Source organism: Erythrolamprus reginae, chromosome 2, assembly GCF_031021105.1.
Source record: "Erythrolamprus reginae isolate rEryReg1 chromosome 2, rEryReg1.hap1, whole genome shotgun sequence".
Taxonomy (NCBI): domain Eukaryota; kingdom Metazoa; phylum Chordata; class Lepidosauria; order Squamata; family Dipsadidae; genus Erythrolamprus; species Erythrolamprus reginae.
This window is the reverse complement of record NC_091951.1, coordinates 116,400,916-116,421,471: the sequence shown is the minus strand read 5'-3', so window position 1 is coordinate 116,421,471 and position 20,556 is coordinate 116,400,916. Positions and strand designations below refer to the sequence as shown.

Here is a 20,556-nt window from a genome sequence, read left to right as displayed (position 1 = left end):
TTCATCTTATCTCCTTCAGGTTTATTAAGAGTCTCCTCTCCCCAAGTCCTTTCATGCACTTGGAACATATCTATGTCATGTTCAGCACATTTATCTATTTCTCATTTTATTATATCATTTCAATTGAGTCAATTAGTGATTATCAGACAAACCAGGACTTTAAATCACCTTTTTTCCCTGCCACAATATACCTCCTGCCCTTACTTGCCAATGTCCCAATTGCCAAGTAAGGGCAAATGGGTTTCATGTGTTAATAAGCATTACGGAAAGATATTGGCCATGAAAAACAAGTCCCTAGAATAATATTTGCACCAGGAGAAAAACTATGTGGAACTTTGGTAGTCCTAGGATAGGAGTGACCTTCACAATTTAATCTCCTTTTTGTTACTGTTCACCCAAACCTCCTGAAATTCAACGCAAAATAAATCTGTTACTTTCACATGAAACTTGTGTTCTCATGTAAAGGTCATGGTTTCTTTAACCATAAAGTGTTTACTCTAAGCTATCCTGATGTTGGGAAAGTTTGAAGGCAAAAGGAGAAGGGGACAACAGAGGATGAGATGGTTAGATTGTGGCATCGATGGCAGTGGATACGAGTCTGAGCAGACTCCAGGACGCAGTGGAGGATGGGGAGCAGCTTGCCATGCTATGGTCTATGGGTTGTGAAGAATTGGACATGACTTAGTGACTGAACAATAATAAGTCATGGTTTATATACAAAAGTGACTTGATTTGTAACTGCTAAACCAAAAACGTGCCACATTTTAATTAAGCATTAGGTATGAAAATATACTGCTCAAAAAAATAAAGGGAACACTCAAATAACACATCCTAGGTCTGAATGAATGAAATATTCTCATTGAATATTTCATTATAGCAACTATTCCATTTTCAGAACAGCATGTGAAATTGACTGTCAATCAGTGTTGCTTCCTAAGTGGATAGTTTGATTTCACAGATGTTTGATTTACTTGAAGTTATATTCTGTTTTTTAAGTGTTCCCTTTATTTTTTTGAACAGTGTATATAAAAATGAAGTAAAGATAATCCTCAATTTACAACCACAATTGACCCCCAAATTTCTGCAGCTAAGTGAGACAATTGTTAAGTGAATTTCACCCATTTTATGACCTTTCTTGCCATATTTGTTCAGTAAATCAATGCAGTTGTTAAATTAATAATACTGTTGTTAAGTGAATTCGGCTTCCCCATTGACTTTGCTTGTTAAAGGTAAGTGTTTCACTCACACATAGGTGCTAGTCATTCCCAACTCTAGGGGGCTGTGCTCATCTCCATTTCAAAGCTGAAGAGCCAGCACTGTCCGAAGAAGTGTCTGTGGTCATATGGCTCATAGACTAAATGCAGAACACACACAGAACAATGTTACCTTCCCACCAAGGTGTTCCCTATTTTTTCTACTTGCATTTTTACATGCTTTCGAACTGCTAGGTTGGCGGAAGTTTGTTTGTTAAGTGGTCGCAAAAGGTGGTCACATGACCCTGGGACACCGCAACAATCAGAAATATAAATCAGTTGTCAAACATTCAAATCTTAATTACAGGGCCATGAGAATGCTGCAGCAGTAAATGTAAAAAATGGTCATAAATCACTTTTTTCAGTGCAGTTTTAACTTTGAACAATCATTAAACAAACTGTTGTAAGTCAATTTATTTTGTTGTTGTTAAATGCAGCATACTTTAGATAGGATATTGCCATAGGAAGAGTTGAGGGGCAGACAAGTGACCCAAGTCTACTAATATAACATATATCTCCTGATCTTTTTAGCAAATTCCCTAGGATATTATCTGTGATCAGCCATATATTTACCAATCTTGACTTCAGTGCCACTGCTTGTAAATCTTCAAACACTTTCTGATTACAGAGAGGCAAAGTTCAGACTGGTACTGAAGAATTTCTTCACAGCTACTGTTTGTGTTGCTGCCTACAATTCAAAAGTGCTTACTTTGACAGATTGTATTGGGAAAAAGTGATTGATGAAAGCAAACACAATGTAGCAAAATATGACTTACAACTGCAAATGCGAAGAATGGGGGTGGAGAGACAAACTGGTTCCTTGCTAGTATTTATCATCAAAATTCAGTGCTGAAAGACAGCATTATTTATAGCTGCCTACTCTGAAATTATTGTTTGCTCACAATCGGTATTTTCACAATTAATTTTTTGGATGCTGGGATTACTTTACAAAGAACGTAGAACCAAAGAGGCATAGTTAGCCACTATAGATAGTCATCTGAAGTTGCTGCTGGTTTTAAATAATTTTATTCTGATTCTTAGGGTTTTTTTTCCAAATAATATTTAACACTGCTTTAGATTTTTTATATTTTCCAATACAAAAAAGTGTCTGAAATAGCAAACTATTGTTTGTGGGAGCCGTTGGTCTCATCAATTATTATTGTTTGTATATTACATGAGTGGATAAGTACTTTTTTATTGCATATAAATAGGTATGATAGCTTCTTTTCACATCATCATGTACTTTCACAATAAATTGTTCAGGAGTTACTGCTCACACTTTACGTAAAGTGAACGCAGGTGGGAGAAATCCAAGAGCATAGCTCAGCGTGCAGAATGGCAAAGTACCACACCTGTATAACACCAGTGCTTTCAAGAATTGGTAAGAAACATCTTTTTTTGTAAACATTCATGTCAGAATAATAATTTTATTTTTACAAAAAAAACTGACAGAAATTTATGAAGGATGATCCTAGAGACATGAAAGTGTACCTTCTCATAATACTTTAAGGCATGGGCAGGCTACCAATTTTAGCACCCCTATGGGTACGTCGAGTGCGCCTTTAATGCACACCCTGCTCAGTGCGTGATTCAGCTTCTGTGCATGCGCAGAAGCCAAATATCATGCAAAGATGCGCGCACGTGTGATTTCCGGGGATTTTTTATTCCACGCATGAGCAGAAGCAAAACCCCCCAGAAATTGGAGACAAGAGCTGCTGGTCACTCATGACAGGCAAAATAAGGTAAGAGCCACCCCACCGTGCTGCCCCCTGGGCCCACCGCCCCATCCCCCGGCCGACCGCACTGCCTCCAGCCCGCCAGCCCACCCCACAGCCTGCAGAACTGTAGAAGATTCTTGGATGAGAAGCAAAATGTCTTCAAAGAAAAAAACAGAAAATCCAATTGGGTCTTGAAAAAGCACCTTTGGGATGCCTGTATTTCTGCTACTTTTTAATTCGTTTTTTTAATTCAATACTGAAGGCATGAACACATAACTATGTGTACTATTTCAGACTTTCAATAATGAGAGTATCATATTAAAATGTTATTATTAATGAATAATTTGTATGTGTAGTGTGTGTTTATGTGTACTGTTGAATTGATATCCTGGAGACTACCCGTATATGTCTACAGTTTTCTTGGCAAGATTTTCAATAGGAAAAATGATTTTCTATTGTCTGCCTCCTAGGGCAGGCTAAGGTTAACTCAGCTGAGTTTGTGTCTAAGGTAGAACCAGAATTCTAACCTGAGGTTTTAACTGTTGAATCAAGCTGGCTTTCCGTTATTGAAAATTTGTTTTTATCCTGCACAGTAAAGCATTCTAATAAGAGGCTGGAAAATTTCTTTGAAATTAATCAACAACAATAATAACTTTTTATTTTTCACTTCTTTGCTAGTATGTCTCACAAGAACTGGAAAATAATGTGATTTTTCCCCCCAAGATGGAACCTTTCTATTATAAGCAATGTATAAGCAATGCATAAGCAATGTATAAGCAATGTATAAGCATGGTACCAGATTACTTGCGGGACCACCTTCTGCCACACGAATCCCAGCATCTGGTTAGGCCTTCTCCAGGTCCTGTCAACTAGAAAATGTCACCTGGCGGGTCCTAGGGGAAGAGCCTTCTCTGTGGGGGCCCTGGTCCTCTGGAATCAGCTCCTCCCAGAGATTCGCACTGCCCCCACCCTCCTCGCCTTTTGTAAGAATCTGAAAATGTATTTATGCCATTAGCCTTGGGGTCATTAGGCCAGTGAATGTGTAGGATGTTGTATAATGTTTTTTGAATGATTGATTTTTAAATGCTTAGCTTTTAAAAAATTATTTTAAATAAATTGTTTTGTTAATTGGATTCAGAAGTATTTTATATATTGTATTTTTATTGAACTGTTGTAAGCCACCCCGAGACCATGGAGAGGGGCGGCATATAAATCCAATAAATAAATAAATAAGCAGTTTAATTCAAAATGCTATGCAAACAAAACTGGATATAGTAGTAATCCATTTAATAAAGAAATCTAATGAGATAGATTAGGCAGTTCAAGAATGCCAGAGGCTCAGCTGTAAAACATCATTGTATCAGCCATTGTTCAATGCTAGTTTCCTAAGAAAGATTTAATGGGAGGAAACCTCGTGGGAGGAAACAGGGCCAAAAAAGGTGGGGCGAAGCCTCCATGGGTCCTCTCTAGGAATCTCCTGGGAGGAAACAGGGCATCTACCCTCCCTGTGGTTTCTCCTATTGCACACATTATTTGCTTTTACATTGATTCCTATGGGAAAAATTGCTTCTTTTTACAAACTTTTCTACTTAAGAACCTGGTCAGGGAACAAATTAAGTTTGTAAGTAGAGGTACCACTGTAAAGGATATTCTCTGTATGAATGTAGAGAAAAACAATCCATCTTATATATGCTATGATGCTTATGATGTCCTTCAACATGTATGCAGGAAGACCTTTGAAGGTGCTTCTGGACACAAATAAGGACAGAATGGGCTATCCTGATCCCGAAAACCAAGTATTGCTAAAAAAACATAGACATAACCTGTAACCTGACAAGAACATCTGTTAAAGACAACTGAAAAGTCAACTTTAAGTTCTCTGCTGATTTTCAACTAGCATCTGACCATTGCCAACTGATATTAAAGGACTATACTTCTGTACAAAGGAAATTCAAAATACTATGTCTCCTCTTACCCCATAACAGACTCTCAGTTCACCAACTGCAACTTCTTGTTTGTAGGAAAAGAAAAGCACATTGAATAGGGAAAAAGGGGGGGTGGCTTCTGTTTTTTAGCACGTCAAGACTCTTTCCACATTCTTAGACAGTCATCAATCAAAACCCAATCACACAACAGTCTTGACATTTTGCCAATAACCTTTTGGCTTTAACTCAAGAGGCAGTTGACAGAAAAAATCAAGCAGCTGCTGTACACTAGACTAGTTTCACTTGCTTCCTTCACTCTAAAATTTAAGTGAAGCAAATGGTTAAAATAAAATGAAGTAAAACCAACTTAAAATATCTTGGTTGTGACCGAGATATGAAGTATTTTCTTATACAGTATCTTAACTATGCAATTAAACTACACCTACTAGTTATTTACACTAGTCCAATCTTTCTATCCAAATCTGCTCTAACTACAATTTAAGAATATCTATCCCCAATGACTAGGATTGGACTATTTATTTATTATTCAGAATTTATATGATTATCTATTATGATGTCCATTGCTAAATGAACTACACTTATATTAATATGGCAGCTCATCAAAACATGATATTTTAAAGAAATATTACAATATTGTGAAGAAATACCGCAATAAAGATTCTTTAAAGAAAGATTTATTAGTCACACAACACTGTATAGTTTTTGAGCTGCACTTTGAAAAGAATGTCTTTTTATCAGTAATTTAAAAACCTACTACAATTATGTTAGTCTTCAAGAGACCCTAAAGATTTTTACAACAAAGTTCTAAATTTACTGCATACTACAAAGGCATACAAAGAAATCAAACATCATGGAAACATTTCCATTTCAACCTTTTTAAATATATATATACATTGTCTAACAATAATTAAACACTCAAATAACTCATTTTTTTCCACAATGTATCTTTTCAATTAAGAACAAATTAAGTTTACTCACATTGAAGAACTATGTACCTGATGGAACTTAAGAATAAAAACAATTTGTATTTGCTTACCTTTTCTTGTGACTTCACCCCTTCTTGATTCCTACAAAGAAAATTATATACATATTATATTCTGCTTAAAAACGTGGGTAATTTTTGACAATTCTCTAAAAATACATTTGTAATTAAAATGTATAATTAGTACATATTAATATTACTTATATAATTTGATTTAGATGGCTGCCCATTTTATTAAAGTGGCTGGGCAGTAGGCATAGATAAAAATAACAATATAAAGAAAGGAAAATGAAAATAGATACACAACAGAAAGTTTAAAAACAATGGAAGGAAAGCAAGGAATAAATTAACATTTCACAGGATCATCCAAGCTCTTATCTCTTATACTGGGAGAATAATTAGATAGGTGCTATGTGATCAAGCAATTAGATAGGTGCCATCTAATCTCAAAGGACTGGTGCAACAATAGAAGACACTTCCTGGGTTCTGCTAGATTAGGAGTGTCAAACTTGGAGCCTGTGAACCAGATGTGTTATGCGCTGGCTACACCCACTCCAGGTTTAGCGAAGGAGGAAAAAGTTACAATACATCAAATGATGATGTGATACTCCGAGTATGATACTCCTGTGCCAGATGATAAACTTTAATAAAAGGAACACAGGGGATACCTCTCCTGAGGGGTCCTGATGGGTGTGGTTGGAGAAAACTCAAAGAAAGGCCACATTTTGTACTATCTGAGGTTTCCGAACACTTTTCAGAGGTAGCCCCATGTAGGGAACATTGCAGTAGTTGAATCTCAATATAAACATAAGTAAAGTAGGTACAGGAAAATTAGGACAGTAGGACAGTAAGACAGGGACAGTAGACACAATGATGCGCCTATGCATGCCCTCTTAGGAATGGGGTTAGGTCGACTATAGATAGTCTAAGGTTGAAGTTTTTGGGATTTGGAGAAGAAAGCATTGTGTCAGGGAGTGCATTCCAGGTATTTATTATTTTTATTTATTTTATTTAATCAACTTCTATGCTGCCCAATTCTGAAGGGCTCAGGGCGGCTTACAACAATACAAAATACAAAACAATAAAAAGAAGTCTAATGTACAGTCTGACTATAAAACCTAATTTAAAACCACAATTAAACTAACCAGTCAACCTGCATACCTTCCATTCATACAATTTGGCCGTTATAGTTGTTAATTCATGGCCCCCAGGCCTGCCAGCAAAGCCAGGTCTTCATGGCTTACGGGAAGGCCAATATGGTGGGAGCAGTACGGGTGTCGGGGGGGGGATTGATTCCATAGAACTGGGGCGGCAACAGAGAAGGCTCTTCCCCAAGGTCTCACCAACCTGCATTGCTTAGTTGATGGGACCTGGAGGAGGCCAACTCGGTGTGCTCTTATACGTCTCTGGGAAGTATGTGGCAAGAGGCAGTCCCATAAATAGTCTGGCTCTCAGCCAGACTGATCACTCTGTTTCTGAAGTAAGATTTTCTGCAGTTGAGTTTAGAGCGGTTTACGTTAAGTTTCATACTTTATGAAAAATATCAATGAAAAGAATACATTTTTTCAGGGAAGAATATATACCTCTTAGCATTAAAGATACCTGACATTTCAACTATTTGAATAGATGGCATTTCTCAGGTATATTATATTATATTGCATTGCATTGCATTGCATTGCATTACATTATATACATTTTCTGCTACAGCTTAAATTCAAGGCTCCAATCTGCCCCCGCAGGGAGGTGGAACCTACTAGGTGGTTCCACCCCAGATGCCTGATGGACCCAGAGGGTTTTTAGAGGGTGCTTGGGGTTCTATCAGATTCACTTATTCACAGTTCGGCAGCGTCCCTTGCTGAGGCCTGGAATAAGGCTGCAGAGGGGGCTCTTGACAGGATTGCACCATTGTGACCTCTCTGTAGCACTAGGCCCCGGAGAGCTCCTTGGTTTACCGAGGAACTCCGGGTGTTGAAACGCCAGAAGAGACGTCTAGAAGCGGTGGAGGAAAAGTAAACTAAGTCTGATCGAACACTAATAAAAGCTCATATTAAGACTTACAAAGTGGCACTCAAGGTGGCAAGATGTGCATATCATGCCACCTTGATTGCATCAGTGGAATCTCACCTGGCCGCCCTATTTAGGGTAACCCCTCCCTTCTTGATCAGAGGGGAGTTGGGGAGCCCTTGCAAGGTAGTGCCGAGGATTTTGATAAGTTTTTGCTGATAAAATCACTCAGATTTGGACAGACCTTCACTCCAATTGGACAGCAGTGTCAACTGACAATAAGTCAGTTGAGGTGACTGTGGCTCATCTTTATCCACCTGTCTGGGAGGAGCTTGACCTGGTGACACCTGATGAAGTGGACAAGGCCATTGGAGCTGTGAGTTCCACCACCTCTTTACTGGACCCTCCTGGCTGGTTTCAGCAAGCAGGCAGGTGATATGGAGCTGGGTCCAGGAGATTGTCAACGCTTCTTTGAGGGCAGAGTCCTTCCCAGCTCCCTACAAGGAGGCACTCATGCGCTCCCTCCTCAAGAAGCCTTCCCTGGACCCAGCCGTACTTAACAACTACCGTCCAGTCTGCAACCTTCCCTTTATTTTCAAGACTATGAATTATTAGTATCAAATATAGAAAAGTAAAGAGAGTAGGTGCAGATCAGAGGTGGGTTTCTACCAGTTCTAACTGTTTTTTTGCATTTAGCATTGCTAAATGACATTGTTTAGCAATGATGTCACAGAGCTGGTTCTGTCAGTGCATCCATGGGCACCGCCATCTTGGATTTTGCGAACCAGCAGCAAACAGATCCCGAACCCACCCCTGTGTAGATGACCTGGATAATCAGCATATTAAATCAATTAAAGAAGGACGTTCAGCTTCAGATTAATTTATGTAAAGCAAAAAATGAATAGCCATAGGAAGGTTGCAAAAACTAAAGGAAAAAAATGACAGCATTTCACAAAGGAAAGGATCCCAGTTGCTTTCAAAAGATGATATTGTGATAGCCCAGGAAAGAGACATACACACACACACCATTGCACTATTCTTTTTCAGAGCAAGAAACGTTGCTCTGTTTTATAATGAATCAAATAAAGACAGAGGGGAAGAATCTAATTAAATCTAGTTTACATTGATGCCATTCACTATATGTCTCCATATCTTTCTATCCTTGCAAAATATCATTGCTTCCACTACATTCATGCAATGACACTTACCTCTCTTTTTGTACAGCTCATCTCTTTTGAGGACTTGTCAACTTTATTCAATGACAGCTTTCACTAGTTTCTGTTGTGGAACCTACACTCCATTTCTCTTGACTCTTTTGATTAGATTCTCATTCATTCTCTCTGAATCAATGGAATACTTATTCCATATAGATAATCCTCAAATTAACCAGTCACTAAACCACCACTCAGACTGATGAGAGCTCCCCCGAGCTACTTATGACCTTTTTTTGAAGCTTTTAATTCTAAACCCAATTATAGATGTATGTTGAGGGCTACCCGTATTGGTTATTCACTTTTCTAAGCAATTCACACTCATTTTTGACCAATTCATTCTTGACCCTATCTCTCTTTTTATGATACAGATTGCTTAAGTACATCATTTCCATTTCAACTTATTGAAAGTTGACATAGGCAGCTTTAGCTTTCAAAACAAACTACGGAGAACCATATTCTTATATTCCAGCCACTTTCCTTTTGCCATTTTGCTTTTTGCCATTCATTCTATACAACAATTGCTTGCTACTTTCCAACAATATCCACATTTTAAAATCTCTCTCTCTCTCTCTGTTTTCTATCTATTAATCTATCTTCTGCTCATTTACTCCATTTTCCATCTCAAACAGAACTACCTTGGTTTTTGACCTATTGATTTTTGGATCTATATTCCCATTTGCATTATACAATAAAACATACTGTGCAAATCATTCAGGCTTTCAGCCAGCAATACTTTATTGTCTGCATATAAAAATCTAAACATATTCACATATACCCAACAAAAACATATCTACTAACCCCACAATCATTTCTTACACAGTTGTCAATAAATACACCACTAAAGTGGATGTCACACATCCTTCTGGTTGGGCTCAATGTTGAACCATTCACTAAGCATTCCATTTATTCTCACACATGATTTACTTCTATTTAGTATCATTCTTTCTATATTTAATAACCACTCTCTCTCCGTATTCATGTAAAATATCCCATCATTTAAACCCATCCACTTTATCATACACTTCTTTTTGAATATACAATAAACTTTCTCATATTCAAACATTTAACAATAACTTTTGAAAGAGTAAAAACATTTGGTCTGCACAGATCCTGCCCAGCATGAAACTGTTTGGTATCTTTCCAATCAGAATGCTACCAAACAGTTTCATGGAAACATATAATAACCTGAATCTCTGAATTCCCAAGCTATCTTTTTCTTTGTATAGAGGAACAATAATAGCATTTTTCTAGTCTTTACACACATTGTCACATTTTTCAGCATTCTTACAGCACTTATTATGTCTGTCATCAGGTTTTCCTAGATATTAATATTTATGACATTCATTTCAATTCCATCCTTTATAATATCATTATAATTCCTTCCCCCCCCCTTCCATTCAATCGTTCTCCAAGTTCCTGCAGTTTTATTGGTAAGGGTTTTTTTTCTTCTTCAGAAGTCATTTGTCATTGCCTCCTTCCTAGAGTTGAGAAAAAGTGAGTGGCCCAAGATCACCCAGCTGCCATTGTGACTAATGTGAAAACTAGATCTCCTGGTTTCTAGTTTGATGCTTTAACCACTAAACCAACTGGCTCTCATATTTCCCATACAAATCTCCAAAATGCTCTAGAATGCCCTCATTTCATTTTCATTCCAAATAATTTAATCACTCTTTTTAATTACATTCACATTTTTCAAAAATCCCATCGAAACATTTCTGCAATCTTGTGCATCTCACTTTTAATCTTGACTCTCTTTTTTGCTTTAATCACAGATCAACTTAAACCATTCATTTAGTGACTGCTCAAAGTTACAACACTGAAAAAAGTGACTTAACAATTTAACAAGCAAAGTCAATGGGAGGAATTCAGATTCACTTAATAACTGCATGATTCACTTCAAAATTGTGATAAAAAGTTCATAAAATGGGGCAAAACTCTAAAAACTGCCTCATTTAGCAACAGAAATTTTGGGCTTAATTACCAAAAGCTAACTGAGGATTATTGATACATACTTCAATTACACATCTTATTTTTTTCTTTTAAATACATATGTACATATTATATTGCTCCCTTATTTTTTGTGGATATATTTTACACTCATATTCTTCTCAAACACATTTTACTTCATAAAGTGTTAGTGTTATTATAAGCAAGTGAAATAAATGCATGCTCTCTGCTAGGGGGATGATTGTATACATAAGACCTGTCATGTCCAATGTAAATTTTTCCTTCTTGTTGATGCATGTGAAGATAAGTGATACTGCAGGACAACTGTAAGCCTTTGAAAATTCTGGAAGGAAACTCAAGACCGTAAGTATTTAGGTGGTATTCTCATTCATACTCCGAGTCAGTGACACAAGAAGAGAATAAATGGGAATTAGGTTAAGGGGAGAGCTTTAATTTCTGGTTTCATAGTCTGGGGTGTCTAGATTTGATGAATTTCACTCATAAAAACAAAAAAAAATGTTAGGGCAAATCACAATGAAGTTAATTTGTGTGTGTGTGTGTGTGTGTGTGTGTGTATGTGTGTGTGTGTAAACCGAATCTTGTTAGAAGTACAATTTTTTAAAAATGAAGGATTCAAGTAAAGATGTATATCTTGCAGAAAGTAGGCATGACAATGAAATTGGACCTCCTAAATGACATAAGAAAAATCAGAAATAAGGTTGACCTATAAAGTTCACATCCATCAACTAATTAAGTATTAAAACTCAGAGGTTGGAAAACAAATATGAGCTTTAACCCTCAGAACTAAATGATAATAAGATTTGATAGAAAAAACAGAAATATGATAGAATTATTCCCATGACTGAAATAAAGCAAATTTAGAAATACAGTGGAACCCCGACATAAGAGCTGCTCTACTTAAGAGCAACTCGAGATAAGAGCTGGGAGGGGAGAGATATTTCTGTTCTACTTACAGCCCAAATTCGAGATACAAGCGCCAAGGAGCTGTCTCCTGAAGCCAAACGCTAACTTCCGCGTTCGGCTTCAGGAGACAGCTGCGAAGCGGCGCGCATGTTTTAAAAGGTTGCAGCCGGCCTGGGGGGCTCGGGGGGGTGCTTGCAGCTTTCTTTCTTGCTCTTTTTCTTTCTCTCTTTTACCTTCCCTTCCTCTATTTCTTCTTTTCTTTCTCCTTCCCACCTTCTTCCCTCCCTCCCTCCCTTCACTCATTCCTCTCTTACTCTTCCCTTTCATAAGTTTCCTTGCTTCCTTCCTCTGTTCCTGTCCCTTCCCCCTTTCTTTCTTTCTTTCTTGCTTTCTTGCTTTCTTGCTCTTTTTCTTTCTCTCTTTTACCTTCCCTTCCTCTATTTCTTCTTTTCTTTCTCCTTCCCACCTTCTTCCCTCCCTCCCTTCACTCATTCCTCTCTTACTCTCCCCTTTCATAAGTTTCCTTGCTTCCTTCCTCTGTTCCTGTCCCTTCCCCCTTCCTTCCTTTCTTTCTTTCTTTCTTTCTTTCTTTCTTGCTCTTTTTCTTTCTCTCTTTTACCTTCCATTCCTCTATTTCTTCTTTTCTTTCTCCTTCCCACCTTCTTCCCTCCCTCCCTTCACTCATTCCTCTCTTACTCTCCCCTTTCATAAGTTTCCTTGCTTCCTTCCTCTGTTCCTGTCCCTTCCCTCTTTCCTTCCTTCCTTCCCACCCTCCGTCCATTCATTCACCCATTCCTCTCTTGATCGCTTAAAGCCGGTCCCTGGTGCAAAAAGGGTTGGGGACCTCTGTCCTACAGGATTGGGTGGCAGAGAAGTTGAACATATGTAAATTTAAAAGTTTAAGAAAGTTTACAAGTTAAGTGAAAGAAACTTCATTATTCATTTATATGTACATGTACATTTCTTCATTAAAAACATGTCTTTCTGCATAATTTAGACTAACTTTGTGAGTTTTTTGAGGGCTGGAACCAATTAAAATTATTTACATTAATTCCTATGGGGAAAGGTCGTTCGAGATAAGAGCTGCTCGACTTAAGAGCCCAGGTCCGGAACGAATTAAACTCGTATCTCGAGGTACCACTGTAAAGGCATAAGGAGGGGAGAAGGAGTTGAATTGTATAGTAGAACTATTCAGTAATGCAAAAAAAAAATTGAAAATGAAGAGGAAAACAATAATAGACATAATACTGATGTTGACGTGTTCTACTGGTCTCCTAATAAAAAGCAATCTGCAGTTTCAGGGGGTTGTGAAGTATTAACAAAAGAAAACTTTCATTACTGCAACATCAGATTCTGAGGACAGATTCTGAGAAGCATGGTCTTTCCAGGAAATTCCTGAGTTTAATTTCTGATAATTTTGTCCTAGAGAAGGTGGAGTATAGGAGGCATTATCCTTGATTTGATTCTAATCAATTCTATCAGATAGACAGAGATGAGCGATTCATGTTTGCATGAATTGAATGTATGAATGCAACGTTTGTTTGCTGTTTGAATGGGAATGAGTGACTTTTAATGTTATTGGTTTTTTTTAGATAAATTAGTTAATGAATTGGATTTACGATATTTATATTGTTTCTTTATATGTTGTAAGTGGAGACATACTTCCTGGCTGGCCGAAACATGGACTCCAGGGAGGACGTCTTCGTGACGTCAAAGTTCCGCCCATAGAATTCCCTATTGGGATTCCCCACCTCCATTTGAGCCTCCCGACTGGCCGACAGCTCCGCAGCTCTTTTGCAAAGTTGACAGCTGGGCGGCAGGGCTTGTCAGCGTCCTCCCAAACCCGAACGCCGAACCCGAACTTTTGCCGAACTTCCAGGTTCGGTGTTCGGGAGAACGCTGAGATGCCCCCCCCCCCCCGGCTGTTTCAAAAGGTGACAGCCGGGCGGCGGGGCTTCTCAGCAGTCTCCTGAATGCCGAACCTGAAAGTTTGGCAAAAGTTCGGGTTTGGCATTTGGGTTCGGGGAAACGCCGAGAAGCCCCCCGGCTGTTTCAAACGGCGATAGCTGGGCAGCAGGACTTCTCGGCGGCCTCCCGAACATGAACTTTTGTCGAACTTCCGGGTTCGGCATTCAGGAGAACACTGACAAGCACCCAGCTGTTTCAAAAGGTGACAGCCGGGTGGCGACGCCCAGCGGAGCGCCGTTTTTGTGGGGGGGTATTCTTGCACGCATTAATTGATTTTACATTGTTTCCTATGGGAAACATTTTGTCTTACGAGCTTTTCGCCTTACAAACCTCCTACGGGAACCAATTAAGTTCATAAGATGATGTATTACTGTATAAGGTATTACAAAGGGTCAACTGACAGGATGTGAAATTATCATTCATTTCTGGGTAATAGATGTAGCTCATACCTGTGCACTGTTACTATAACATAATAATCTAGCCTTGGGGACTTGCTTCTAACTTTGCCTAATCTAGCCTCACAACCATTTTGATAAGAGGCATAACTTTAAAAAAATAATCGCAGAGATTTTAAGATAAACTATTTTTTAACATTAATGATGGTTAGGAAGACACAGATATAGGCAGTATTCCAGAATGTCCACACTGAATAAGCATAACATTTAGGCATAAAGTATATATTAATGCATAGCACTTTACAGCATTCTTGGAGTAGTTTACAATATAGCAGCCTTATTTGCATGTCACCCCCAATCCTCATTTTACCAACCTTGGGAAGATGGAATGCTGAGTAAATCTTGAGTTATGTTCAGGGTCAAACTCCAGGTTCTAGAGACAGTTTGCCTGCAATATTGCACTTTAACCACTGTGCCACTGGAGCTCTTAATAAATTACTTCTTTAATCAGTAAACATATATATTACTTTCTTTTTTCTAACTTAAACAATTTAAACATTAGTCCTATTCTCCCAAAATCAAAAATCATTACAAAATAAAATCCATTGTATTATCTATCAATTTTATTTGGTTCTAAAGTTGGTTTCTATGATGGTGCAGGCTTCAAAATGTATTTGGAAATAGTACTTTGGAACTCCTGAGAGCAAGTGCAACACTTCTTTTAAGTAACGTGTCTTCTTTCAGTTTTCTGCATGAGCCTGAAAAAAATTGTGACTTTTTAAATAAGTCTTCCTGTCTCATTGATTCCAAAGCTTTCTTCCAGATCGTTTTTGAAACAGATATAATCCTAGTCTCCAGCAAGACACATAACAAATGCATTAAAAAGTGTGGCTAGAAAGACTCTTCACTTGTTTCATTTTTACCAAAATAGAAGATATTTTCTTTTTGACAGAAAGAAAACAGGATGAATAAAAGGATCAGGATTTTCTACAACAATTAACAGGATAATCAACTTGTTCTTTGTTTATCTCCAATAATTACATTTGTTTGATCTGCATACCTTATGTAGCACAAAGTACTTAAATCCTCCTCAAGATTAGCCTAAATAAGTTGTAAACAGGTATAATCCAATTCCAGTTCCACAGAGACACCAGGAACTAAATCCTATCCCACTTTGGGGAAAAACAACACAAATTTGAATTTTAACACATAAAGACTTTGAGATTTATTTTTCAGCCCTTAGATCTTATCTAGCAATGAGAGGGAACAAAAGCCTAATGACTGCTTTCACCAGACAATAAAAGTCAGTTTTGAGCAATTAAATGCAGGAAAGATATTCTGCTTTCTCCTTCTACATTTTTTTCTGCCAAACTAATTTATTGCCATTCCCAAGATGTTTTTTGACCACTTTGACTATTTATTATTATTGATATTACAAAATATCTTGCAGAAATAAATTTAAAATAGAATAGAATAGAATAATTTATTGGCCAAGTGTGATTGCACAAACAAGGAATTTGTCTTTGGTGCATATTTTATTAATTTATTAATTAGATGTGTATGCCACCCTTCTCCGAGAACTCGGGGCAGCTAACAACATATAATATAACAATACAGTACAATGGCAAATCTAATAAATTTAAAAATACAATCTAAAAACCCAATATTTAAAAACAATCATACCAGTTCAATCATACAACATATATCTCATTTCGTTGGCCAGGGGGCTGAGATCTAATTGCCCCAAGCCTGGCAACATAGGTGGGTCTTAAGACTCTTACGGAAGGCAAGGAGGGTGGAGGCAGTGTGAATCTCCAGGGGGAGCTGATTCCAAAGGGCTGGGCCCCACACAGAGAAAGCTCTTCCCCTAGGCCCTGCCAAGCGACATTGTCTGCCTGAGGGGACCTGGAGAAGGTCAACTCTGTGGGACCTAATCGGTCGCTGGGACTTATACAGCAGAAAGCGGTCCTGCAAGTAATCTGGCTCGATGCCATGTAGGGATTTATAGGTCATTGCCAACACTTTGAATTGTGTCCGGAAACCAATTGGCAACCAATGCAGTCTGTGGAATGTTGGAGAAATAGGGAGGCCCATGACCACTCTTGCGGCTGCATTTTACATGATTTCAAGTTTCTGAATACTCTTCAGAGGTAGCCCCATCTAGAGAGTATTGCAGTTATCAAACCTCAAGGTGATAAGGGCATGAGCAACTATGAGCAGAGACATCCTGTCCAAATAGGGTCGCAACTGGTGCATCAGGTGAACCTGGGCAAACGCCCCCCCTCACCACAGCTGAAAGATGATGTGTCCAAAGTTAGCTGTGGATCAAGGAGGATGTCCCAGTTGTGCACCCCTGAGCAATGGACAGAGAGATGGACTGTGGGTTGTGGGCTGTGGGTTCTGCCTCCCAAGAACATGATGGACATGTTCTTGGGAGGCAGAACCCACAGCCACTCCATCTTGTCAGGGTTGAGTCTCAGTCTGTTAACATTCATCCAGACCCTAACAGCCTCCAGACACTGGCACATCACTTCCACTGCTTCACTGAGTGGACATGGGGTGGAGATGTATGGCTGAGTATCATCAGCATACTGATGGTAACTCACGTCATGCCTTTGGATGATCTCATCCAGTGGTTTCATGTAGATATTAAACAGCAGGGGGGAGAGGACTGATCCCCGAGGAACCCCACAAGGGAGGGACCTAGGAGTCGACCTCTGATCCCCTGCTAACACCGACTGTAGCTGACCAGAAAGGTAGAAGGAGAACCACCGTAAAACAGTGCTTCCCACTCCCAGCTCTTCCAGTCGGCGCAGAAGGATACTATGGTTAATGGTATTGAAAGCCATTGAGAGGTCAAGGAGCACCAGGACAGGGGATAAACCATCAGAGATCATCCATCAATGCTACCAAACAAGTTTCCATGCTGTAGCTGGGCCTGAATTCTAACTGTTGAGGGCCCAGATATGCTCTCAGTGTACATAAAAGAAAAAGATACATTTGTCAAGAATCATGAGGTACAACACTTAATGATTGCCATAGGAGGGTTCAAATAAGCAACGAGGAAACAATATTAATACTAATCTTAAAGATACAAGTAACAAGTTACAGACATACAGTCAAAGGTTGGAGAAAATGGGTGATAGGAATGATGAGAAAAAACTAGTAGTAATAGTAGTGGAGACTTTAGGTAGATTTAATGGAGAACCAGCACATAAGAATCAATTTAAGCACCCTAATTCATACACAACCTGTTTGTCTAGTTTTTTAAATTAATGAGATGTATCTTCTTGTTGTTGTTGTTCTTCTTGTTCTTTGTGTTATTCCCATCATATCACTGGGTCCACAGTTTTGTATTTCGCCCGCCACTTTATGTGGTCTGCAGTATTGGCAGAGCATATGCTTATGGCTCATATGCAGTTGTGCAGAAAATCCATTCATGGTTTTTTCGGTCATCCTTGAGGCTGCTGGACATCTGGGCTGAATACCTGCCTCGGCACCTCGTGATGGATTCCACATCAGCTCTGGCCACATGTCCATACCACCACAGCCTCACTTCTCTCATTTTGTCTGGAAGTCCTTTGAAGGCTTTTGAAATGTCTTTGTTCATAACAAAATCCAACCATGTGATGCCAAAAGACTATCTCATTCACATCATTGTGTGCCGTGGTGGTTCATGTCTCTTCATTGTTGGCCATTAGGCAGATATATGAACCTACCAGTTTTGCCTTCTCGATACATAAAAGCCAGGCCATTTTTGACAGTTAAAACATTTCTCATTACACATTAACTCAGCAATTTTCCCCTCACTCAAAATGAAACCCATCTTGAAGACTGCTCTCCCCTTCACCAGTTTGCACATTAAGTTTTCCTTTAATGTGGGCATCATTCTACAACTCTTACTGTGAAGAAGTAAATATCAAGCACAAGGCTAAAATCAGATCAATAGCAGCCTGGATTGCTTCAGCTTTCCAGAATACTGGCATCCATTAACCATAATGAGATTAAAGCAGACAAAAAGGGAAGCAGGATTATTTTAAGTACTGCTGAAAGAATGTTTCCTTCTCTCCCTGAGCAGTTGTACTGCTCATTTTATTTTTTAAAAAAGAGCCTTGTTTCCCTTTTTTTTCTAAGTCTCTATTCTCACCTTCTTTTCCACTCTTTTGAGTTGTAAACCTGGTAGTTAAGGATTTATTTATTTCTATAATATGCTCCAAGAATGCCTCAGTTAAAAATAAAGGTAAATTCCGATGTAAATAAAAAGCATATATATAGTATGTTAAAGAGAAATCTCTAACTTAATTTTCTCCATGTAGAATTTCTAGTCTATGTGATTAATATTTCTAAAGTATTAATCACATAGACTAGAAATTCTACACTGATTGGAGAAATCTGATTTAGATGGCATTTGCTAGTTACCTACAATTGACAAGAATTTGACTGGGTTTGGGGAGGCACTCTATAGCAATATAAAATTGGTCATTTTTATTTTATTTATTTATTGTTAGAGTTGGAAGGGACTATGCGGGTCATCAAGTCCAACCCCCTGCCTAAGCAGGAACTCTGTAGCATCCCAGCCAATGGCAGTCCAATTTCCTCTTAAAAATGCCCAGAGTATTGGAGTTCACAACGTCCGCTGGTAGGTTGTTCCACTGGCTGATCGTTCTGACCGTCAGGAAGTTCTTCCTTATTTCCAGGTTGAATCTCTCCTTGGTCATTTTCCAGGCGTTGTTCCTCGTCCGTCCCTCTGGTGCCCTGGAGAATAAAGTGATCACCTCCTCTCTGTGGCAACCCCTCATATACCTGTAGACTGCTATCATGTCTGCTCTGGCCCTCCTTTTCTCTAGGCTATCCATGCCCAGTTCCCGCAGTCTGAGTTTGAGCTACAATTTTTCATACACTTCACACTTATCAAATGGTTAAGTGTGAGGACTAGTGCATCCATGCTTAGTGTATCTCTCTTTATCAACCCAAAACAAGTAATTTGGATAATAACTTGAGGGTTGCAGAAGAAGTTCAAGTGGATAAATATTTCTATAAAATTTTCATATGAAAAGCTATAGCTAAATCATTTACTGCGGCATTTCAGCAACTGATTTCATTCAAGTCACATTGTTCTTTTTCAAATGTCAGGTTGTTAATGGGGAGACCTTTACCTTCACAAGGCACAGAATTTAAAATATTATACCAATGTATGTAGCTGCTATAGCTACCGTAGTATTATTACTGCTATTAGGAGTAGATTCATAAGTAATACATTAATCTATTCTGTTAAATGAGAAAGATAACACAGTCATCTTAGACTAATTAAGCCATCAGCCCTATGTAGTTCTTTTGACTCTTTAGATCACAGCGTGTTGCTACCTAAGCACAAAAGAGAGGGTGGAGAACTTTTCTTTCTCTCTGCCTATTAGTGTTGAAAGGACTAATTTTGCAATATGTTATCTGTTAAGCATTTTAAAAAAAAATAAGCATAAATAATTGGTAAGAACATAATGGAATAAAGCATGTGTTTCAGAGCTGGGACCTAATCTGGATGTCTAGTCTTGAATCCTGGACAGTTAGGAGAGGAAAAATATGATGTTTTCCTTCCATAATCTGGATTTTAAAAATTAAGTTTAACATGTTCAAACTTCTTGGTCTTACTTATTCTCAGCTTGGAAAAGCCTTCACTAATATTTAAACAATTCATTAGTATATTAGTGTGTGCATACATATAATGGAAAATGGGGGCAAATAGCTGCTGGCCTTTTATTCAGAGAATTTAATTCAGCAGCTGTATTATATTTATGTACAATAAATGCAGTCATTATCCCAACAAGCTATTTCCTAGCAAAAATTAACAACAAAGACATTATAATTTTAAAGGATCACATGTGAATTGGACATACATATATACCCTGTATACTTGAGTGGGCAGAAGAGAAAACTACACCAAACTGTATAACAGCACACTTAATGGAATTTTATTATTTCCCAACTCAGTTCATCGCTACTACTAAAATCGAAATTTATAGTTGGAGAATCTATGGATCTGGGTTTCCTTTTTTAAAGGTACGAAAATCAATCCTTGACCAAAAATTAGAATACACTGTACAGTATTAGGATTGTTTCCTGAGTTAGACATGGGAAATGTAATGTCATTTTTTAAAATCAAGAACCAGACTTTGCAATTTTGGGGAACACATTTCCTTATGTATTTATG

At 38.3% G+C, this 20,556-nt stretch overlaps 1 protein-coding gene across 5 annotated transcripts in view; it reads right to left on the bottom strand.

The window, feature by feature from the left end:
- FSTL4 (follistatin like 4) overlaps nucleotides 1-20,556 on the bottom strand; it is a 513,621-nt gene that overhangs the window by 467,002 nt on the left and 26,063 nt on the right. For 4 of the 5 annotated variants that reach the window (XM_070739267.1, XM_070739268.1, XM_070739270.1 and 1 more), the window contains one exon: nucleotides 5,954-5,984. The exons of the other annotated variant lie outside the window; for it this stretch is intronic. In XM_070739267.1, the coding sequence (XP_070595368.1) occupies nucleotides 5,954-5,984 (31 nt within the window). The remainder of the gene's footprint in view (nucleotides 1-5,953; nucleotides 5,985-20,556) is intronic. 5 annotated transcript variants of the gene reach the window in all.